The sequence below is a fragment of the Camelina sativa genome, chromosome 11, assembly GCF_030686135.1.
Source record: "Camelina sativa cultivar CO46 ecotype springtype chromosome 11, ASM3068613v1".
NCBI classification, from domain to species: Eukaryota; Viridiplantae; Streptophyta; class Magnoliopsida; order Brassicales; family Brassicaceae; genus Camelina; species Camelina sativa.
The window spans coordinates 26,276,228-26,299,960 of NC_141890.1; the positions used below are offsets into that span (position 1 = coordinate 26,276,228).

At 33.7% G+C, this 23,733-nt stretch overlaps 2 protein-coding genes, 1 long non-coding RNA gene and 1 pseudogene across 11 annotated transcripts; 2 read left to right on the plus strand and 2 right to left on the minus strand.

Annotated features, from left to right (window-relative positions):
* The first annotated feature begins 5,088 nt into the window (after positions 1-5,088).
* Positions 5,089-6,301, plus strand: LOC147934413 (uncharacterized). Its single transcript, XR_015570989.1, has 4 exons — positions 5,089-5,177; positions 5,285-5,409; positions 5,786-5,926; positions 6,028-6,301. It is a non-coding gene; the product is annotated as an uncharacterized LOC147934413 (long non-coding RNA).
* A 2,004-nt stretch (positions 6,302-8,305) lies between these two features.
* LOC104724124 (15.7 kDa heat shock protein, peroxisomal) lies at positions 8,306-9,213 on the plus strand. Its single transcript, XM_010442575.3, has one exon. The coding sequence runs from the start codon at positions 8,659-8,661 to the stop codon at positions 9,079-9,081; it is 423 nt and encodes a 140-aa protein (XP_010440877.1). The 5' UTR covers positions 8,306-8,658; the 3' UTR covers positions 9,082-9,213.
* A 215-nt stretch (positions 9,214-9,428) lies between these two features.
* Positions 9,429-11,131, minus strand: LOC104724126 (ADP-ribosylation factor-like protein 8c; annotated as a pseudogene). Its single transcript, XR_015572075.1, has 5 exons — positions 10,828-11,131; positions 10,328-10,409; positions 10,071-10,226; positions 9,822-9,983; positions 9,429-9,745 (listed from the first exon to the last, which is right to left on the minus strand). The product of XR_015572075.1 is annotated as an ADP-ribosylation factor-like protein 8c (transcript).
* Positions 11,132-13,571: 2,440 nt separating this feature from the next.
* On the minus strand, positions 13,572-20,280 carry LOC104724127 (seco-amyrin synthase-like). 8 transcript variants are annotated; one of them, XM_087475612.1, is made up of 15 exons: positions 19,975-20,229; positions 19,687-19,872; positions 18,091-18,180; positions 17,822-18,013; positions 17,647-17,731; positions 17,486-17,539; positions 17,373-17,408; positions 16,843-17,034; positions 16,618-16,731; positions 15,105-15,347; positions 14,886-14,984; positions 14,736-14,792; positions 14,607-14,653; positions 14,018-14,507; positions 13,572-13,841 (listed from the first exon to the last, which is right to left on the minus strand). In XM_087475612.1, the coding sequence occupies exons 4-15, from the start codon at positions 17,866-17,868 to the stop codon at positions 13,737-13,739; spliced, it is 1,569 nt and encodes a 522-aa protein (XP_087331738.1). In that variant the 5' UTR covers positions 17,869-18,013; positions 18,091-18,180; positions 19,687-19,872; positions 19,975-20,229; the 3' UTR covers positions 13,572-13,736. The 8 variants fall into 8 exon arrangements, with proteins under 8 accessions (XP_087331738.1, XP_087331740.1, XP_087331739.1 ...); XM_087475614.1 differs by having other exon boundaries at positions 17,486-17,544; positions 19,975-20,215; XM_087475613.1 differs by having other exon boundaries at positions 17,373-17,544; positions 19,975-20,280.
* Between the last annotated feature and the right edge of the window lie 3,453 nt (positions 20,281-23,733).

Sequence of the window (23,733 nt, forward strand, 5' to 3'; positions counted from 1 at the left end):
GACCGACACTACCCCACAGTGTCGATCGATGCCATTTTGCTGGTGTCGACCGACACCAAGTGGTGTCGACCGACACCAAGTGGTGTCGATCGACACTCCACCTGCAACTGCGATCCGCTGCGAAGTCGAGAGTCGAATCTCGCTCCCAAACTTCACCAACTCGTCCAATACTCAAAACCCAAGCCGGAAACATCCTTAGAAACCTGTAACAACCAATCCCCAGCAAGAAAACACACAAAACAGCAACACACAAGCAAGAACAAGGAAATACAAGGCTTAGATTAGCCATGGTCATGCACACACCTCTTTGCAGGAAGATTCAGACCAATAGTAATGAATCATACCCTCCTAGCAAGCCTCTAGATCCTTCCAAGCTCCAAATCCCACAAGAACAGCTAAGAAATTCACAAATCTCACCAAAAATCTCAAGAACTCTCTTTTCCCCCTTTTTCTCTCAAAAGCGTTAAACGGCGACAAGAGAAACTTCTCAAAACCCTTCTGGTCAACAAAACACTTAAATATCTCGGTTTAGTGGTTTTTCCTAAACCAAACCGGTCCAAATTGATAATTAAATCGAACTGGTCGAACCAGAAAACATTGGTGTCGACCGACACCCCCTTGGTGTCGATCGACACCCTCCCCCAAAACGCACAGTTTTGGTTCACGGGTGTTACACCCGACCCGAAGTTGGCAAAAAGTGATGGCACCCTATTGTACTCCAAAAATGTATTCCGAGCTCTATATGTGGATATACTTGTTTGGTTACAAATATCCTAAGACAATTTTTAATATATAATCGTTTATAAAAATTCAAATCACATTATATGCTGGAAAAAATCTAAAATTTTATTAATTTTATGTATTAAATAGTAATTAAAATAATTAAATATAAGATTAAATAAAAATGAAAGGAGAATTATATTTTAATCTAATATATTGATTTAAATTAGATAGATATATTTTAAGAAATTAATATTATCAAATAAGGAAATAATTGTGTTTGGTTGTAAGGATTGTAGAGAATTTAGTTGAGACTTGTTTGGATACAAAAATAAGAGAGGATGGCACAAAAATGTTAAGATAGACTAGGTTTTACCACGTGGTGTACCACAGATCTATTATTTTTTTGATATGATATTGTAATAGTTTAGAGGTGTTTGTAGTCGATGGTGAATTGCATATATATATATATATATATATTGTTAACGGTTGTAGGTAGAGTTTTGTAGAAACTCTTGATTCGCAAATTGAGAATATACATTTTACGATTTGCTAGTTATGATTTAGGAATGAATGATCTGGCATGTTCTTATTATGATTCTCAATTGATATTATTGGATTAATATTGTACATTTAAACCTAATAAGATCTTACCAAATATGTAATCGTTTTTTAAACGCAAATTAGATATTTCTTAAGATGTATTCATCTTGAATTAGTTATTATATTATAAGGATGTGATTAAGAGGATGTGATTACATAAATTGGGTTATCAATTCTTTTTGTCAAACTCGGCCCTAAAATTTCGGCATGCAAATTAGATCTTTCCTAAGATACAATGGGCATTAATTGGTATTAATTGGATATAAATAAGTATGCTGTGGATTAAAAACCGGCCCAAAATATTCGGCAATCTTAAGGAGGATCCGGATAATTGAATCGGTTATAATTTTAGTGAAAACCCGACCCGAAGTTGGCAAAAAGTGATTGCACCCTATTGTACTCCAAAAATGTATTCCGAGCTGGCACTCTATTGTACTCCAAAAATGTATTCTAAGATCTATATGTAGATATACTTGTTTGGTTACAAATATCCTAAGATAATTTTTAATATATATCCGTTTATAAAAATTCAAATCATATTATATCCTGGAAAAAATCTAAAATTTTATTAACTTTTAAATAGTAATTAAAATAATTAAATATAAGATTAAATAAAAATGACAGGAGAATTATATTTTAATCTAACATATTGATTTAAATTAGATAGATATATTTTAGGAAATTGATATTATCAAATAAGGAAATGATTGTGTTTGGTTGTAAAGATTGTAGTATATTTAGTTTGGACTTGTTTGGAGCAAACATGAAAAACTGAACAAACACAAATGATAGTTAATCTCTTTTCAATTACTTGAGTCTATTATTGATACATGTGGTTAAGTTATTTAGTAGTAGTAACGAAGAACATGAAAACTTAATATAAGTGAAACAGGTTCTTGTTTAAGGACAACATAGAAATCTTCACATTGTATAGTCATGTATTACATTCATCGAGGTAACCCTAATTTCTCTTAGGCTCTGCATTATTCCATTGAGCATAACGTAAATCTTTTCGCTCTCTTCTTGAAACACTTCCTATACTCCAACAGAGCTGCACACACATAAGTAGAGATGAATCTGAGAGAAATGACACAACGATAATGAAACAATCACACAAGCACCATTATCAAACCATCATGAGAGCATATCTTATCTACGTATGATCAAGCTCATCAAGGTTAGCTTCTCTCACCAATATGATAATAGTAAATTAGAAAAGCATAAAAATTAATGCTCCAACCTGACCGATATGCAGAGAAATTTTTTTAAAAAGCTAGACTGAAAAAAAATTATTTTACGGTATGCAGCACAATTTTGTTAGCTTCGTCTTGATTTTGTCAGAGGATAATGAAAATATATAACTGGACACGAAAGAAATATTCAATATTAAGTATGAAACATTCGACAACATAGGTTCCACTTTAAATAGAAGCATGGCGAGAAATAGGTTTGTGTCCTAACCTGAAAACATGAATTTTCGGGGCTACAGTGTGTTATATGGTGGAAAAAAGTTGTGAGAACCTGCAACAAACGATTAATATTAGTGATAGCAAATTAGCAATAGGACATTATCTTTACATAGATAATACAAATCGATTCTCTTGGACACATTGCTTACGTAAGTGGTCTGAGATAAATACTAATGACATTGACAAACCTTGGTTAACCTCTTTGAAGAGAATGAAATATCTGCAAGCATCCTGTTTGTTTTGAAGCATCGAGCATGACCTTAGAAGACACCAAGAGGTTAAACAGAATCCTGTCTATATTTTTACACAGAAAAAAACAATAAAAATTAGAATATATTATATTAATAAAATATAACAAAACGCCGTGTCATATCATATTAATAAAATATATTAAAAATAAAATGAAAAGACAAAACAAATTCTGTAGATTTTTGAATAAGAAAATTATGTCGGTTTGGGTTTATAAAAGAATGGTTAGAATGTAGATTTTACAATTAAACAAAATTATATGTCGGTTTGGATTTACAAAAAAAGTGATTAGGGTTTAGATTTTACAATTAAACAAAATTATATGTCGGTTTGGGTTTACGAAATAGTGGTTAGGGTTTAGATTTTATAATTAAACGATATTATATGTCGGTTTGGGTTTACAAAAGAGTGGTTAGGGTTTAGATTTTACATTCAAACAAATTTATATGTCGTTTGGGTTTATAAAAAAGTTGTTAGGGTTTAGATTTTACAATTAAAAAAAATAAATGTCAGTTTGGGTTTATAAAAGAGTGGTTATGGTTTAGATTACACAGTTAAACAAAATTAAATGTCGTTTTGGGTTTATAAAAATTAATTTGGATTTAGATGTTATAATTAAAAACTATAATATAATATTAAGAATTGATAATTTTAAAACTGAATGAAATACAGATTTTGTTTCTTTAATTAATAATTTGTTTGCTTAATTAAGAGGGGGTGAATAAGAGAGGTTCATCTCTAGGAGTGGATAAGAATAAGAGAGGTTCACCCCTAAGGGTGAACCCAAGAATTATCCTTTGTTTATTAGGTTTCTAAGCTAAAAGAAGTTTATGTCATGTTTCCAAAACGAAAACGGAGTTTCCATCATGTTTCCAAACATAGATTTTAGGAATCGTGCTTCCATATGTTATTTCCATGTTTCCACAAGTTTCCGTTTCTGAAACGTTTCCAAAACGAGAAACGTATTTTAAAAAGAGTTTCCATGCAACATAGCATATGTAAAAATAGGTTATTAACTCATTGTTATTTATATATTGTGCCTCTTGTCAAAATAGGTAATTTTGTTTCGTTCAAATATATTGTTCATGGGCCTGGTTTAACTTTTATCTATCTAATATAATAATTTAATTGGGCTGGCGCCCATTAATCAAAAAAAAACCCTAATCCTTCTTCTCACTTTCTCCACCAGCCGTCAAAGTTTCTTTTTCGATTCTTCAAAACGTGATCTTCTTCTTCACCGTGAAGTCTTCTTCTCTTCTTTTTTTTAGTCGTCGTTCTTGTTCGACCATCAAATCTGAAACTCTGAGAAGTTTCTGAGGCGGTGAAAGACGACGGTTGGGGGACGGTGACGGCAATGGCGTTGGATGTACCAACGGATTTCGGGTTATTTCGGTAGAATTTTCAATCACCCCGATACCGAACCGAACCGAACCGAACCGTAATTAATTTCGGTGAATTTTTCAAAATCTTAAATATCCGAAAACCGAACAAAAAAAAAAGAAAAGGAAAATATATATGATTGGAAAAAAGGAAACGTCCTCTCCCGAAAGACTCTCTCTCTCAAACTCGCGAATCTCTCAATCGGAGGAAATTGGAATCAAAGGAGAATCGAATCGAATCGGAGGAGATTTGGAATTCGGATTATTCTTCTTCTTCCTCCTCCTCCTATGTATTTTCATTGTTTTTCCCCTCACTTTCTCACCGGAGAATATGAGGTGGGAAAGGGTCCGACAAGAACAACAACAAGTGGGTCTCGGTCAGTCTTATTCCGCCCCTGGTAAGAGGTGGGAGCACACTTGTAACACCCATTAAAGGAGGTAGCTTTCTCTACGTTTTCGGTGGCTATGGCAGAGATAATTGCCAAATCAATCAGGTCCACGTTTTTGACGTTGGGCAGGAGAAACTGAGCCTCGTGTTGTTTTCCGCAATATCGTGCAAAGGCCTCGCCACAAAGCTACAGGTTTCTTGATTTACGTATACTTTCCCACCATTATCTGTGTTTAGTGTTTATATGCCTCTTAATTGCTTCCTTTACTGGATCGCTGCTGCTAGAGTTAGCCAATGGAGTCTAAAAATATGTTTCAAAGTAGTAGAGCTGAGCTGCTTGAAGTTTTTGGCTGTGCTTTAGAGAGATATGTATGACTATGCTTTAATCTTTCTCTGCTTAAAACTTGCTATGCTTCTAAATGCTTATCTAGATGTTTATCTCTATGTGTAATGATTTGGTCTTCTCTCCGGTACAGGTGAAACTGTTACTATTGTTGGCGACCTGGATCTTGGATTGATGAAGTACTTTGATTGCACTCGCTCAGGACCACGTTCGCCTTTTGACAGCAATGTGGTTTATCAGTTTGAGATCATGGAATATGTAAGTATTATATACCCCTTTATTCAATAAAGAATTGTATTGTATGTATGATTTGTAAGGTCTTCTGTTCCAGGACTTTCTTCCGCCCATCTTAGCCGGTTATTATTATTTTTTTTTCTCTTCTTTTGTTCACCCATCATCCTGCATGTTTGCTTTTGGATAATAAATTACACTCTGATATGTTCTTTATCTGTTAGATTGTGGTATCACAAATGCCCCCATTTCTCTGTTTAAAGCTTTGTCTTTTGATTCATTATACTCATCTCATCGTACTTGAATGATTTTGATTTGCCCTTTTGAGGAAGGAAAGTATTGGTCTGGTTTTGAGTTGGTCCGTTATGATTTACTTGCTCTTATTGTGATGATGATGTTGCAGCAAAGCAGATATGGACTCAACCAATTATCAATGGCACACCTCCTCCTCCTAGGGACAGTCACAGCAGGAGACAACTTATTTCTTTTTGGAGGGTTTACGGATGCTCAGAATCTTTCCATGACCTCTATGTGCTTGATGTTGGTATGTAACTGAAGCATCATCATTAATAGCAATATCATTTAATAGCAATATATAATACTTATGAGGTAGATTGGCTTTGGTTTATAAACACACTTGGATAGGTGCTTCCCGTGAGCAAAACGAGGTTTGGAACATAGGCTCCCCTGTTCTGGAGGTACAATGGTTCGTAGTTCTGAGAGACCATTGATCAAACGGTCAGGGAGAAGCAAAGGAGTTGACAATGGCGGTTGGGATTGCGTTTGGCTCTGTTTTTCTTCTCACTCTTTTCATGTTAAGTTTTGGACAACTTTGGCATGTTTTCATTTTTGTTTCAAGGCAGACTGCATTTCTTTGTTTTACACATTTTTCATGATGGAAAAATTTTAATTTCAAAAATCTATATTTTAAAAAAATAAAGAGACTCAAAATTATATCCCACCATTGGAGGGGATAATTTTAATTAAGAGATCAAAAGGTTCTTATTGTTAAAACAGTACATAATATATTCATTAAAAATTCAAATAGTACATAAAAGGCTCAAAATTAAAACCCCCAATGGGGATGCCCTAATCTCTCTAATATAAGGTCACTCGTTCTAAAGGAATCGATTATTATTTTCTCTTCAATCCAATCCAAAAAAATTAGGGTTTGAATTCTTCTTTCTGCGCAATGGAAAACAATATTCTGATTCTGTCAATTAAAGTCACTGTGTGGGTTTCGAATCTAGCGATGAATGAAGAGTCTAAGTCTGTGGATCGATGAAGCGAGAGGCCTATTATCATCAGACATATCGGCAAGTTCAATAGCCGAAGTCTCTGTTCCATTACCAGCCACACCTACAAGTTATTATGGAAAGAATGTTTCAAGATTGCAAACAAAACAATGCGACTAACTAACTTTCACCTTCATTGTAGAGCCCTTTTGATTCTTCACAGCAAAATTTGGAGAATACAATTAATCATTTCCTTTTTTTTATGAATTTTACATCTCTTAATGTTTCCTATGTTTAAAATTTTATGAAATACAATAATTTTATAAACATATATCTCAAATGCAATAATTTCATATTCTTATTTAAATTTTTTATTTTAAAAAAATAAATAAATTAAGAGACTCAAAATAAGACCCACCATAGGGGGGAAACTTTTAATTAACAAAACCAAAGTTCTTAATCATCTCAAACTACAAAATATATGAATAAACAATTTAAGAGCCCCTAAAATATATTCTCCCATTGGGGTTGCCCTAAGAACATAGTCAAAATCTATCAAGGAATACTGATCGAAGAATCAATGGAAGACGAATGTGGAATTGTAACATTTTTAAATTCTTCTGAAAAACCACTTGTACCAAAATCTCATATCCACTTGTTCCCACGTAGCTTCACGTCAAGTCATCTCTCTGACCTCTTACGTGATGAACAAGTTTCTATTCCTTCCATGACTGAGGAGGAAGATGTTCCTTGTTGTGGATATATAGGTAAACAAATAGCTCGTCAAATCAATCACTCGTTTGCTAATGATGTTTCTCTTAGAGAACCTGTTTTCGTTACCGTCGGTCTGAAATTCATTTTGGAGAGTCGTGTGATTTTCTCGCCTGTTGGTTCTGTTCCGAGAGGTGCTTCCGCTGAAGTATTGCAGAGGTTGTCGGAAGAACAGAGTGTGGATTCTACGTGTTCGATTTGTTTTGAGAATTTTTCGGGAATCATCATCCGGATGCCTGAATGTGAGCATATGTTTCATAAAGATTGTGTTTTCAAGTGGCTTGTTCGTCAAAACTCGTGTCCCTTGTGTCGCGGAGTTCCGTACAAGGAGGAGACTCAAGATTTAGGGTTACGGTTAAGAAGATTTTGGAATTCTGTTTGATTTCTTAAGGGTAATCCTTCTTACATATTCCGTTCTGTCTCGAATTTTTTCTGTATCGACGTTTTGATATATCATATATGATTTTCTTGTAAAATATCAGAAATTGTTTTTGGTACTTGTTGTATCGTAAAATTTGTTGTGTAAAGGTCAAAGAGCCTTCTTCTGTTGTGTATACTTACAATTATCGCAACTTGAAAAAGTTGTAATTATCAATTACAAAACTCTGCCCAAAGAGCTAATTAAGGTTTTGTGCATCTCTGCTTCTCTATCTAGTCTTCTGTGTGACATATATAACTCCTAGCCTCCTAGCCTTGTCAAAAACTCAGTTATATGTTAAAAACCCGTAATAAAAAAATGGTTAATTGAACAATCATATTGTATAAACTAGAAACAAGTCTAAGGCATATAGAACTCATCTATTATACTAGTGTGAATAAGGTCCAAAGATTTTGGATACTTCAACAGAGCGATTGGATCTAATGTAACAATCATGAAAGAAGCATAAAGTTCCTAAATTGAACCACACTGGTTTATACACTTAAGAACATCTATAAATTAAAAGAGAACTATATTGGAAACAAAGCTGAAATACAGCAAAATTGACAAATAACTACAGTAGTGTCAAAAAAAGGCACAAACACTTGCAAAATCCTGGAATCTCATCCAACGGTTGTAATCAACCGATATCCACTATAGCAATATACACCGCACCGTAGCTTACAAGTACCTCTTCATCTTCTCCAATGTTCTGGAGTCATGACGGAACAAGATAACGAAGAACAGTCTAGACTTGTTGATAAAATACTTAACACTCAACTCAAATATATATATTTACACACAACACATGTGACATGACTAGCAACAAGCTTAGCTAAGAGGTTGAAGGATATGGCTGACGGAGGAATATTCTTTTATCCATTTCGAAGATTCCAAGAATGGTCAGGAGGATCAACGGCTCTGATTGATTGGATGGAATCTTCAAACTCTCATATCTTCAAGATCAACGTTCCTGGTTACAACAAAGATGACATAAAAGTGCAGATTGAAGAAGGAAACGTTTTGAGTATAAGAGGAGAAGGGTTAAAGAAGGAAGACAAGAAGAAAGAAGAGGATTTGGTGTGGCACGTGGCGGAGAGAGAAGCTTTTGCCGGTAAAGGTGAGTTTTTGCGGCGGGTTGAGTTACCGGAGAATGTGAAAGTCGACCAAGTTAAAGCTTACGTGGAGAACGGTGTTCTTACTGTGGTTGTTCCCAAGGACACGTCACCCAAATCGTCAAAGATTAGGAATGTTAATGTTACTAGTAAGCTTTGATGTCTTATACCGGTTTTAACCGGGTTTTTGGTTTTTCGTAAGATTGGAATAAAATTGGACTTTGTTGTTACTTTATAAATTCAATAAAGCATGTAATGTTTTAGAAATAATTAAGAATTGGTTAGACAAGAAGATTATATGATAAGATGAGCAAAGAACGCATAAAGCTCTGATTCTAACCGGCTTTAACTGGTTTCTGATTTTGATATTGCTATCAGAGTTTGTTTAGATATTGCTTTAACCGGCTTAAACCAAACTGAAACAAGATGCTGATGGATTTACTATTTACATCTCACCAGGAAGCTAGAATTTTTAACCGACTAAGCCGGGTTCTGATGTACATGATCTAAATAAAATTGGACAGTATATACTTCATAAACCAGAAGTATTTGAACATTGAAGAATTGTAAAACAAGATTTTAACTTTTAACACAAAAGAAAAACCAAAAGCCGATGATTTACATCTGATTGAAATTCTCAACAAATAAAACAACATCAAGAAACCAAAACAAGCTTTGTTTTCCTCTGGACCGATGATGAGCTGTTTTATTTAGCGGTTCTCGAGTGCTTAATGAGCCAATCGATGACCGCATCTATGTTTATCGAGCCCTTACACGAGATCATGTAACAGCAAACCTCTCTGTCTGCTACAGATTCAAGCCCTCTGCATCAAAACAAATCCAAGTCATATACTTGGAATTCAGATCTTGTTCAATGGACTTGAAGGGAAAGAAAGTTACAGTTGATCAACCAAAGCTTGCTTAGAAAGAGCTTCAGACTTGTCGATTTTGTTGCCAAGAATCAGAAGAGGAATGCCATTTAAAGACGGTTTCGTTAACAGATCACTCAGTTCGCTTCTTGATATCGGTACACTATCTCTATCTGCAGCATCAATCACATACCTGCAAATATTACCATAACAATCATCAAGATTTTTAACCAAACAGCAACATGGGAATCTTTAAAAAGATATCGAAAAGAAGATATACACAATAGCGGAAACTCCACGACAATAACGCTCCCACATGGTACGAAACCTTCTTTGCCCTCCAAGATCCCAAATCTTTATGGTAACATTTCCTTTTGTAACTTTCCTCTATGTTAAATCCTACAGTTGGTATCATGTCTTCACTGTAACCTCCAGTCTTGAAAAATCCAAAGGAAACAAGAAGTTAAAACACATAAGATTAGATTTGTTCGATAATACTATTTATGGACTAAAAAGCCTTTGTTGATTTTTACTCACAGCAATAGCATTGACAAGAGAAGTCTTCCCAGCATTCTGAAGCCCAACGAGTGAGAGCTCCATCTCTTGTTTGAAGAACAAGCTGACAAAGCAATATAATAAACAAACACTGAATCAAAATCTAATGTCTGAAGAAGATGTTCATACTCTACTACAACCAACCCCTTTCTTAGCATTCCTGCTACAACTCTATTAATCTCAAGTGTTTCCGCAATTTCGATCATTCGATTTCTTCCCCTACTATGACATACCTTTACCAAGTCCTGAATCAGTACTATGAACGAATTATACAATTCTCAATCGATTTCTAAAAAAACCAATTCATATAAAATGTAACCTGCACAGCCTAAGAAATAAAAAGAGTCTCAAGAGAAGTAACAGATTATGGAACACAAGTTCCAAGCTTCTACTAAACCGAGAACGATTTTTACAAGATACTTCAATGGAAGAACAAAGAGACCAAATCAAAACAGAGAGCAAACAAAAAGAAGAAACAGTACCTCCTGAGCCAGTTAAGAAGTGCATCCCAAAGACCCATCTCCAAAGATTCGATTTTTTCGAAGATTTAACACTCGAATTCTGGATTTGGTTGAATCAGAATCGAAATTATTTGTAGCCCTAGTTCGATTTGTTGTATTTACTTTATGGGGTTAATGAGAGAAGAGGAAAAGGGAAGAAGAATTTGGACCTTATACTAACTTAAGGTAACAGAATTTGTCAGTTTGTGTAAACGGTGTCTCATCACTCTTCTGTCACGCGATTGTTGCCTTCACAAGGCAAATAAAAATGTTGAATACTAACATTGATTGAGAAAAAAACACTTGCTCCGTCACTGAAATAGTTGTTTTCACTTCAGCGACATAGTTTTGTATATTTTCTGTATGAATATAAAATTTATTTACCAAATTAAAAAGTTTTTACATGCATTAGATTCCACATTTTAAAAAAATCGCTAGAACGTTAGTTGGGCTGGTGAGAGAGAATCTAGCGATTAATCGGATAATCGGATATAAATTGGGGATTAATCAATAAGTAGTTTTAGGGTTTTTATTATTATTTATAATTAATAATATAATATATAGTTTATATGGTTATATAGATTGTTTACCGAGTTATTTAGAAGATATTAGACAGTTCAACTAGTTGAAAACTCATTAACAGTAGCCGAGGTCATGGGTTCAACCCCCAGTTATGTGTTTCGTCTATTTTTTTTCCTTTTATTAATAAGAGGGAAAAGGGTAATTTGATAATCAACTTCTTCACAGACGATTCCGATGCTCTAAAACCTAACTTATGGCTGCCAAACTCTTTTTAACTCAATTTCTTCTAATTTTATCATATTTTTAACTGTATATGACATAGAAATAGTAGATCCCCACCTAATTAACATCATATTTTGGTAAAAAATCAATCAAAATCAAGTTTTTTTTTTCCGATTTGCGCATAATCGCGGCGGTTCCTCATTGCCTAGTGACTCCATGCCGTGTAATCGGCCAAATCGGCCAATTTTTAAAACAGGGATTACATCATAGCCTTTTCCTTCTTCGAGAGAACGCTCTCTTCTATCTCCTCTTCTTCTTCTGGTTTCAAAAAAAACAGAATCCTGCGGTGGTTTCTTCCTCTCTAGCGGCCACCACGGTGCTGTGAGGGGAATTAGTTAGTTTAATTGCTTTTTGTTTTTAGGTTTTTCTCTGGGATTCGATAAATCTAGGCTAAGCGGTGGTGTTGAGATTAGGGTTCCGTGTGTGGTGGTACGATTTCAGATCTGCATCCGGCGAAGGTTCTTAATGGTGATCCAAACTTTGCAACGACTTCATCCTTTGATGAAGGAGTTGTGAAGGTGTTTTCGTTGGCCTCAATCTCTCTGTTTGTCTCTACTTCTGTTGGCTTAGCTTATGTGGGGCTCTTTGCTTCTGTTTGTGGTTTGTTGTGGGTTATGTCTGAGTTTCAGTTGTTGGGTTGCAATTTGTGATTCCTATTACTTCGACTCTGTCGCCTCTTCTTGAGTTGCTCGTGTTTTGCGTTGGCTAAGGTTTCGATTTGTGGGTTCATCATTCGGAAGGTAATTTTCTGCAAAGGCATCTACTACCCTTCTCTAAGTTCTTGTTGGGGTCAGGTTTAGTTACAAGACGATGCGGTGAGTTCGATCACTATTCCTTCTCTTGCGTGGCGTGTATAGGTGGCCTTTGACTGGGCCGATGAATGTCCGTGTTAAGGAATGGGTTTCCTCTTTGGCGTTTTCCCCAATCGGATTTTAAGGTCGTCCTTTGAACCTTCGCTTTTTAGATTCTTCTGGTTCTTTGAAGTGGCTGTGATGGGTTAGGTTATGTGCTCTTTCCTTGCTGCTTTGCCGTTTTCATTTCCGTCGTTGTTGTAGCTGTGTGAGCTTGATATAGCTCCCTTCTCGGGCTTTCAGTTTTGGAGGCTTTCTTTTGATCGGTTCTGCTTGAGGCTCCTGTCTGTAGCTTCTCTCCGACATATACCTGTTAGTGGAAATGTTTTATCGAAAGCATATGGATTAGAGTTTTTGATTTTAATTATCTGAAATTTCAAATTTCAATCTTTTATATTTGATTTTGAGGTTTAATTCCTCGGTTTGTCTCCCCTTTTTGAGGTTTGTCTCTGGGGTTTAGTTCTTTCAACTAGCCAGTTTTTATCTCAGGAAGATTAGATATTTCTGGCTTTGATTCTCTCTTTTGGGCTTTGATTCCCTCGTTTGAGTTTGGATTCCCTCATTTGGGCTTATGACTATGGTATTTTCCCGTATTTGTTAACGAATTTAAGTATTCGTATTTGTCTTTATAACCTTGGATGCAATAAAATGAGATTATAGTGAAAAAAAAAATGTTTTCACATGCAACATAAAAACTTTCCAAATTGAAAATTTTTAGAGAAATATTAAAAGAAAAAAGTTAACGGCTAAACTTGAGAAATTGATAGAAATCATCTTTTTTAGATTTTTTTTCTTTCAAAAAAATACTTTTTTTTAGTTCGGTGTTTTGCCGGCGAGCTAAAGTGTTTAACCAAGTTCGAAGACTCTTTTCTAACAAATTACATTTAACATTATGATTTTATAGTTACTACATTATTTTATATGTCCATTTGCCATTACACAGATAGTGATTTTAATTGTTTTTTTAAAATATCAATCATACCTTTTTACACTCTTAAGTACATAATCATGTTTTTAGTTTATGTAAAATGAGTTTCAGAGTTTGCCGTCACAAGAAACAATGGCAACTTAAGCTGAGAATGACTATTGGTTTTATTAATTTTAGGTAACGCATTATTTATAAACCAATAAATTTTTATAAAGGGTAAGCACGGCACTGACAATAGATACGACAACAAACCCAATATATAAAAACTAGACACGTGAAGAAGTTGTTCACATAATAAGGAAAATGTATCAAGATTGAAAAGTGACTGTGTTGATAAAGAGTGGAGTTCTCACTGGTGCAGACCTCGAAGGGCCTGCGTGTAATTTGCGAGTGACCAAAGAGTGAAGATGTTCCTATAATTAGGAGAATGGAACTTCAAATTGACATTGAACACCCCACTCATTTCCAGAAGAAAGAAACAAAGAAACAACATTTTCTGTATAGTTTATGTAATGATTATAACAAGATTTGTTGAAAATTTCAACTTGAAATATGTCTCATAAACTTAACTAAGTTAAGATATTAATACCTCTTGTGGGAAATCTCCGTTATCCAATTGTGAATAAATCAAGACTTTGGCAGCTCGGTGAACCGGTCGAGGATCTCTTTCCATTTGACCACCCAAAATTAGACTCATAAGTGCTTGCCCTGTATTCACAACATTCGTTTTGTTGTTTCCAACTTGAGGAATGTATTTCTTTTTGAGACAAGAGAGATAACTCTCTCCCCATCCGCCTTCCGCGTTTTGCGTGTCGAGAAGGAATCGAACTGCTCTACGGATAGCCTCACAATTGTTGTAGGTCTTGCCTGCAGCCACTAATCCTCTTAATGCAAACAAGGTTCCATAGAGGAAGCACACTCCCCAGTTTCCATACCACGAACCATCTGCCATTTGAACATCCTCAATAAATTTTGTTCCATTTTTGATATACTGTTCCACCTCCTGTCTTCTATGTTTTGGAAATTGTTTCATGAAACGAGCCATTGCTACTATCGATGACCCTGTGCATTCTACATACCTAAAAAAGTTTATAACCAATACATTTACCCAAAAAGAAAAAAAAAGAAGAAAAATAATGCGTTATAAAATTGAAAAAGGTAAAATATATAAATATTACGGATGCTCCACTATTGCGTCTTCCATAAACTCCACGGGACTAAACCACTACATGAGATTGATTTTAGCCATTTGTTACAGTCATATATAAGCCAATCTTGAAACAAAATATATTTAAAATGGTCAATACCTCTAGCCAAGTTTTCCCATGCGCTGGTTCCCATGCTGCTAAGCCACCATTCTTGCTCTGTTAATATTAATATCGAAAAAGAACTTTGAGAGAATTATTATAACAAATTAGTGAACATTATTAACCAATTTCTTACATATGATTAATAACCTGATAATGGAGAATCAAGTTGACTGCATCATATAGTCTCTTTACATCCATTTTCTCACCAGTGAACTCCAATGGTATGGTTTCAAACATTAGGCAGCACTATAGCCGTGACACACAGATGCATATAATGAAGTAGTAGCGAGTTCTTAATTAATTAACCTCAATATGTTAAGTAAATAAAAAATTCATAATTCAGAGAAGACGCATGCTTGTAATCACCTCTAAACTCTCAGCAGTACAATCTGAAATTGGCAATCCTTGATCTTTGTCCGGAAAACTCCATGCACCTTTTGTAATGTTTCTAAACATTTTATGATGGTCACCAGGTGGGTTTTGTGTAAGTTGAGATTTCTTCAGAAAGTCATATCCTTTTTTCAGGGTTGACGTAATCTCGTCATCAACATTACCAGCTAAAATGACTTTAAGTGAAAAGGCTGTATCCCACAATTGACGACCAGAAATCTGCACCAAGTAAATATATATGCTTTTGATGAATCAGCATCATATATGCACAACGAGCTAGAAATACTAGAATAGTACTAGACTAACCCACAAAATCTTAAGTTTTCTATTTTATGTACGTTTAAGATAATCAGATTTTATCTTGTTTTAGAATATATATGGCTGACTTATATGTGTTTTTAGTTCGGGAGTATAATTGGTAATTAGACTCGTTGTTGTATATTTGACGGCCGGTTAGAATAAGATTACCTCGGTTTTCAAAATTAAGATCAATCACCCATGATTATAGGCGAGATGGCGTCCAGATATAAAGACCCATGCACATATGTTATTGGCAGCATTGTTTATGCTAGACCAGAGATTTCACACATGCAGTAGACGTTGTTAACATGTTTATATATATGAGCAATCCGAGTAAATAACTGATTTTTCAAGTGCAGTGAATCTATACAACTGAATCTTTTAGCAGCAGCGTGTTATATATTCAAGGTAATTATCAAAAGTACCACTAAAATGAGTTTTTGTTCCAAAAAACCATCACTAGTTTTTTTTTTTTCCAAAAATATCACAAAAACCATCACTAGTTTTTTTTATGCCAAAAAAAATCACTAAAATATATTTTTTGAAAATAACAGAAAAGTTAAACCCAAAATACTTAATGAACGCAAAAACTTTAAGTTATATATTCAAGGATAATTATCAAAAGTACCACTAAAATGAGCTAATTTTGTTCCAAAAAAAGCACCACTAGTTTTTTTTTTCCCAAAAATATCACAAAAAATCCATCACTAGTTTTTTTATACCAAAAATATCACTAAAATATATTTTCTGAAAATAACACAAAAGTTAAACCCAAAATACTTAATAAACGCAAAAACTTTAAGTCATAAACTTTTAAAATCATTCTTAAATTATAAACTCTTAAAATCATTTTTAAGGTTTGTGATATTTTTGGACTTAAATGTTTGTAGTATTCTGTGAAGAAAAATATAGTGATGATATATATTTTTGGAACAAAAACATAATTTGATGGTATTTTAGGCTTTTTCTCTACATATTTAAAGGCAATCTAAAATAAAACATATGAAATTGATTAAATATTTCGTATACTGGTGGTAATTGTTTCTCTGACAGTAAAAAAACTAACTCTTGTTCTATCAGCATATAACTTCTTAATTTCTGTCTCAAAGTATGTTACAGAGTGCAATTACTCGTTCTTTTCCATAGGTTCCCAAAAAAAAGAAAGAAAAAAAAAGAGAGAGAGACAAACCTGGAACTTCAAACCATCATCACCAATCCATACAAAATCAAGGACTCGAGCAAGATGTTTCTTAAAATAATCACCCTCTGGCTCTTCTACCCAACATGCAAGCATACAAAATACCTACCAAATACGAACATAAAATTTGTTAATAGTTAGATTATATTTTTTAATTTTGTCTCGTTTGAATAAATGAAAGATATATAGGAAGAGAAAAACATTTTAGAGTAAAACCTTTGACACACATCCACCGGTAAGGTATCGAGTTGCTTCATTATGGTAGTGAATGAGTTTTATTGTGGTTTGAATAGCTCTTTGCCTTATGAGCTTGTTGAAAGGCCAACAGTTTAGGATGTTCTCGGAGAGTATATGAACACTTTTCCAAAACAAAACTTGTAGATTTGATTGTTGGTTGAAAGCATCTTCCTGCATTAATTTATATTAAATTCACATGGCATAGTATTGGAGGTAGATGATTAGGAACACGAGATGTATTATTTTGCATCATGATATCAAATAGGAGAATACTAAGTTTTATGAGATTTCTACTCAAAACAATGTTAACTTAAGCGTACGGACTTGTAGCAGCATATAGCATTATTTTGCAGCAAACAATGTTAACTTAAACGTATAGTATTCTTACTATAGTTTACAAACAGTTTGTGTATATATTTATAGTAGAACGATTTCACATCATCAACATATAAGTTAATGGTATCTAGCTACTAGTTCTTGACAAAAAAAAAAAATATAATAATAATAACCTTAGCGCATAGGCTTCTGGCTTGGCTCCAAACGATCTGTGTGTAAGGTTGAGGATAAAGCTCTTTACGGAGCTGTAGAATGAGAGATGTTGGTGTAGCTACAAATTTCTTACCGTATAAGTATGACAATGCCATGAAACTCTCCCGGAAATTAATCCATACGGTACCTACACTGGTTATAAAAACATATATATGATCAACCAAAGTTGCACCCAATCTCATCACAAATACAAAAAAATTAAAAAACATAAAGGAATCACAAGTTTAATTCAACCTCCATTAATAGGAGAAAACGAAGGGAGCATCCAGAACTCAGGTGGTATAGCTTTGCAGCCAGACCAATCATACATTCCAAGAACCTATTAAATTGGCAAGATTAAGGCAAATTTAGATATTTTTATAGTTTATAGATTTTATTTTATATTCATAACCCGGGGCCGGGGGTATACCGAAAGCCAAGCTTTTCCGAACAATGGAGTATAGGTAGCTCCACCATGGTCGAGTATCCATATAAGTGCCCTTGCACAAGCACTTCCTTGATCTGGTTCTACTCCTAGAATTCGTAGGCAGGTGTAGTTGAGGACCGTGCTAAGCATACAACTGTGGCTTTCTATGTGTAATCCCCAACCACCATCTTCACTCTACAAGATCTTACTGTGTTGTCATTATATATATATATGTAATTATACATATATGTCAGTTCGATTAAATGTGTTACCTGATGGTTGTACAAGTAACGCAGGAACTCTTTGCGATGTTCCACGGTGAAGATTTCTTCCAAATGTCCAGTTATGTATAAACATAGTAACTGTGGTTTCAATATTTTACGTAAATGAAATTTTTTTCGATCATTTATTACAAATTAAGACAAGTCCATATAACAAGTCGAACATGAGAAGTTATATTAAAAGAGAACTCTAAAAGCAACTCCATTGGTAACCCAAAAGAGTTTCTTAAAAAATTCATATTAAATTTTATTATATAATTAATTATTTTTTAAAATCAAAGCAATAGGACAATGAGACAGCTGATGGAGCAGTTCCATTGGAGTCTCTCTCTTTATTAAAAATTAGTAAACTGAACAACAATTTAGGAAAAGAACGAGAAATGTCGCTAAAATGAGAGATGTTTCTGATTTTTTTGATATTTGCCAGCAATTATTGGCTTTATTATTAAAAACCAATTAAAATATACTAACTACAGTGAAATATTAATTGTTTTTATTTTATCGAAAATATTTGAAAAATATCCTTTTTGATGCATTTCTTTTCAAAAATACACCTTTCATCTATCCATTTTTAAAAATACTCCGTTATAAATATGAAAAATTATAAAATTTTATATGGTTCACAAGGTACTTCTAGATAATAAGTACTACATCGAGATTCGATCCAAATAGTTATTAAGGTTTAAAACATTTTAAAAGGTTTTAACAAAGTTTTTAAAAAGTTTACAAGGTTTTAAAAAAATTTTATATAGTTTTTAAAAGGTTTTTAAAAAGTATTTATATTGTATTTGTAAAATATATAAAAAAAATTTGCAGACATATAAAGATAATTTGTATATATATTAATAAGCTTACACACAAATTTAGAAATTTTTCAAATTTTTAGTGTTTTTTTTGGTAAAGTTTGAAAGAAATAGTATTTTTGAAAAATAGTATTGCAAAAAGGATATTTTTGAAATTCCCCTTTTTTTTATTTTGAGAGAAGAGTCTATATCAGAAGATCTTTTTATTAGTGATACTCATTACTCAAAATGGGTGTTTTAAACATTTTTTATAATTAATTTTGTTATTAATTTGGTTTGAATGTATAATAGAGGGATATTCATATTACTATCAAAATGGTGAGTATCTAAAAACTTAATTTATCATAACTTTTTTGTATTTTAAACACACTCAGTAACCTACTATTCGAGGTGGACCAAGTGGTCTAAAAAATCTCTAGGTCTCTCTCTTCAATCTTCACCTTTTTTTCTTTTTTTTTTTTCAATTTTTTGATTAAAATCTATGGATGGAGCTTTTAAAACCACGAGATAGTAGATCCAAAACTAAAACTAAAATCCAAAACTACATCCATCATTTTTCTACTAGACGTCTTTAACCTTTAAAACTAAAATCCAAAACTACATCCATCATTTTTCTACTAGACGTCTTTAAAGAATCTATCTCAGATCTTTCATACAATGAAGGCTAATTATGTTCAACCATTATTCCAGAAGTCACGACGTTCTCCAAACAGTAAATCCAACTGTCTAAGTGATTTTAGCAATCCGATCGGAAGCGTAGTTATATTAAAGGACATGAACTTACGAAGGGGCCGTTGAAGAACATGACACCAGGGTTATCAGCAGGCCAGTGTCCATCATCAGCCTGCAACGCCGCAAGATAGAGTATTCCTCTTCTCATTGCTGCCTTTGCATCTTCATATGTAATTTTATCTGCATCTTCCACTCGAACTCGTGGGATTTTCTGCTCAAATTTCTTCTCCCTCATAAACTGTTTGAATCCAAATGAAACAATTTTTTTTTTTGTTATATTATCAAGTTGACGTTACTAGTAATAGTATGCGTGTGTCATGTGTGTACAAAAGAGTTTCACCTGCATGCGCCAAAGAAGATCGGGACTAGTTTTGAAACGTGGCCGGTTAAGCGAGAAATTCCGGCGAGCATGATCGACCTCCGCGAGTTCTTCAGGAGAGCATGCTTCTGTGTCAAACTCCCAAATCTGTCTCCCTACGTAGTTGTTTGTGGTAAACAAGTGAGTATCATCTCTAGCCGTAGCAGCTCCGATCTTCAGCCTCCACATTAGTTTACCAATAAAAAACAAAAACAAGTAGTTCTTAACTATACTCTCTCTTTACATATATATAATTAACAAATTTAAAAATTTTAGATGTGTCTAGATGTAGTTTGATGGCGACACTTCCTATAATAAAATACAGTTAGATAATTTAAAATTATAAAAAGAAAAAAAACTTGAGGATTAAATGTAAAACTGTTGAAAATAAAAAGGTTATAAAAGTCAGAAAGAACCATTTTCCATGATGAGGCCACCTAATTTTTATTTTTATTTTGTTTAAATAAAATTCACTAAAATTTAGGGTCCAAAATTTTCTTTTCCCAGAAAACATGGGAAACAAGGATCCATTTTTCACATTTCAGGGACCTCAAATTTATTGAGCGAGGCCTGATTAGGCCAATTTTTTGTTTTTGTTCTTTTTTTTTTTTAAACCAAAAATTAGAGAATTGCTTTTCGACGAAGAAAAGCACAAGGTTTCCGACCAAATTTTGTGACTAATTTCTTACTACCTCCATTTGGTCAGAAATTTTTTAAAAAATTTGACTAATCTTTGACTAATATATTTTTGTTAGAAATTTATCGAAAATTAATCAGAAAATGGTTGGAATTTTTCTGACCACCGAATTGGTCAGAAATAATGGTCAGAAGCAGACTGTTTTCTTATAGTGTGAGCCAATATCACTATGAATAAATGTTAAAACTTTGAATATTAGTAAAAACAATAGTAAAATTACTTTTTTAAATCGTGAAAAAATAAAATTATTACACTTTTCGTCACATATGTGGGAGTTATAAACGGACAACTTTCTATGCTTCTCACTGATTACAAAACACACACGTAGTATAAAATACTAGGAAACGTTAATTAACCTAATTAATAGACTTAGGTAAATGCAATAATTAGTTCATAGCACAATATAAGTCCTACGACAAAATTTTATGATTTTCTGTTTCGGACAGCACATACTAATATTATAACATATTGAAAAAGAAAATATAAATACCTTATTATTTTCTTATATAAATTGAACTGGAAGTCAACTAAGAACATCTCCATAATTTTTAATGGAGTTTTAGTAACAAATAATGATAAATATGTTTAAAAAGAAAAGAAAATAGAGTCTATCTCCATTCACAACTTATGAGAATCATTTTTTGCCACATATTTTTATATTAAAGAAAATTACCGAAAAAAATCCATGTTATTTTTATTTGAACATTCAATATATAATCATATTCCATATTGAAAAAAGAAAATATAAATACTGTATTATTTTCTTATATAAATTGAACTGAATGTCAACTAAGAACATCTCCATAATTTTTAGTGGAGGTTTTAGTAATAAATAATGATAAATATGTTTAAAAAGAAAAGAAAATTAGAGTCTATCTCCTTTCAGAACTTATGAAAATCATTTTTTGCCACATACTTTTAAATTAGAGAAAATTACCGAAAACTCCATGTTATTTTGATATGGACATTTAATATATAATTATTTTTAATGGAATTAAAATACATAACATAATAAAATCGAGCCATTTAAAATCTAAAATAATAAATGTTGTTATTTTCATACCGACAATTTTACAACAAAATTAAAATTATAATTTTATCGCGATTATCAAATTAATTTTAATATTAAAAGCTCCGGTTTTTTTATTAACCATATCAAATACTAACAACAATAACAAATCTCGTCGTCTTCTTCTACGGTGGTGGCCATGAAAACTGTTCCATCGCTGGGAATCACCATTGTTTATCAAGCCGGAGAATCTGATTATTTATCACAATGGTGGCTATGAAAGCAGCATCTCCTTTCCACTCATCCAGAACGACTCATCATCACCACCATTAATCACCCCGGAGAATATGATTCTTCCTATCGCCACTTATATATCTATCTCTAAAACCTTTGAAACCTCATTGTTTCTCAAATTCGTTAACTTCACAGCGAAACAGTTTGTTCTTGAATTATGTAATGATTTATGGTTTGATAGGAATATCCGATTGTAACTCTCCGATCGCCACTTTTTAGTGGGTCCTATGTCCAATCACAGTCCATGGGCCCACCTTCCTTAATGGGCATCATGTCCTCTCACAAAGTCCGTGAGCCCATTCATATCCGACGGCTGGTTTGCTACGTCCGGGAGGCTTTAAAGACTTGTTACCGTCCCTACAAATCACCACATGATCTTTCCCTGTATTTTGTCTTCACTCGCACAGTTCCGACAGTCACTTCCCGGAAGGTCACCCATTATAAGACTACTCCAGCATAAGCACGCTTAACTGTAGAGTTCTCTCAGGACCTTTGACCGAAAAGATAAGTGCACTTTGGTGACATAAGTGGCCAAATCAATTCTTTTAAACCTCTCTGCAAATCTCTAAAATCGGTGTGTCACAATTCACCTCCACTAACAGATCGCAACGTCCTCGTTGCACACCAAGACCGTCACCCCTTGACGGTGTGAGCCCACTCGACTCCACACGCGTCTGGGTTCGGCTCTGATACCACTCGTAACGCCCTGAACGCCACCTCTTAGTGGACCCCATGTCCAATCTCATTCCATGAGCCCACCTTCCTTAATGGGCCTCACTTCCTCTCACTAGGTCCGTGAGCCCATCCATATCCGACAGCCGGTTTGTTACGTCCGAGAGGCTTTAAAGACTTGTTAGCGTCACTACAAATTACCACATGATCTTTCCCTGTGTTTTGTCCTCACTCGCACAGTTCCGACAATCACTTCCCGGAAGGTCATCCATCCTAAGACTACTCCAGCATAAGCACGCTTAACTGTGGAGTTCTCTCAGGACCCTTGACCGAAAAGATAAATGCACTTTGGTGACATAGGTGGCCAAATCAATTCTTTTAAACCTGTCCGCAAATCTCTAAAATTGGAGTGTCACACCGATACACTAATCCAAATAATCGATTTCGATGTTGGATATGGAGAGTGATCATCTCTAATGCAAGAACTCGCTTCTAGAGGAATGAAGAAGAAGAAACAAAGCATCGTCTTTGAAATTAACGGTCTTTGCTCCTCCTCCTTCAACAATCGCCGATGAGTTCGAGAATCCGTTTGAAAGTGAGTTACTAAGCATAGAGCTTCTTCTTAACCTAGCTTATTGGAATCTCTCCGTTCATCGGAAAAAGAAGCAATTGTAGTGAATCTCCCAGTAAACTATGTTGTCTCTAGTTACCTCCGGTTAATCCTCCGTGTCCTCAAACAAATATCACCAAACGTCTTCATTTGTTCGGTGATGGTTTTGGTTTGATATGATTAATTAGAAAATCCAGAGTTTTTTTTATTAAAAATTAATAATTAATTAGATAGTTGGAATAAAATTGGAATTTTTATTATGTTTTAAAATCATTGGTATAAAAATAAAAACACTTATTTAAATTTTAAATGACACTTTTTATTATTTTATGTATTTTTATTTTAATAAAAATATTTAATTATTAAATGTCCAAATCAAAATAACATGAAGTTTTTTTTTAGAATCTTCCCATTTATTTATTTGGTCATTTTCATTTTATCATTCAAAATTTTATTTAA

Bases quoted from the DNA above. Each gene is read 5' to 3' on its own strand.
- LOC104724124 (XM_010442575.3), top strand. From the start codon at position 8,659: ATGGCTGACGGAGGAATATTCTTTTATCCATTTCGAAGATTCCAAGAA.
- LOC104724127 (XM_087475615.1), bottom strand. From the start codon at position 20,181: ATGTGGAGGCTGAAGATCGGAGCTGCTACGGCTAGAGATGATACTCAC. The intron at 17,732-17,821 runs GTATACCCCCGG...CCAATTTAATAG, and splicing joins TCGGAAAAGCTTGGCTTTCG to GTTCTTGGAATGTATGATTG. The intron at 13,896-14,018 runs GGTATTAATATC...TTTCTTTCTTCT, and splicing joins AACGGAGATTTCCCACAAGA to GGAAATGAGTGGGGTGTTCA.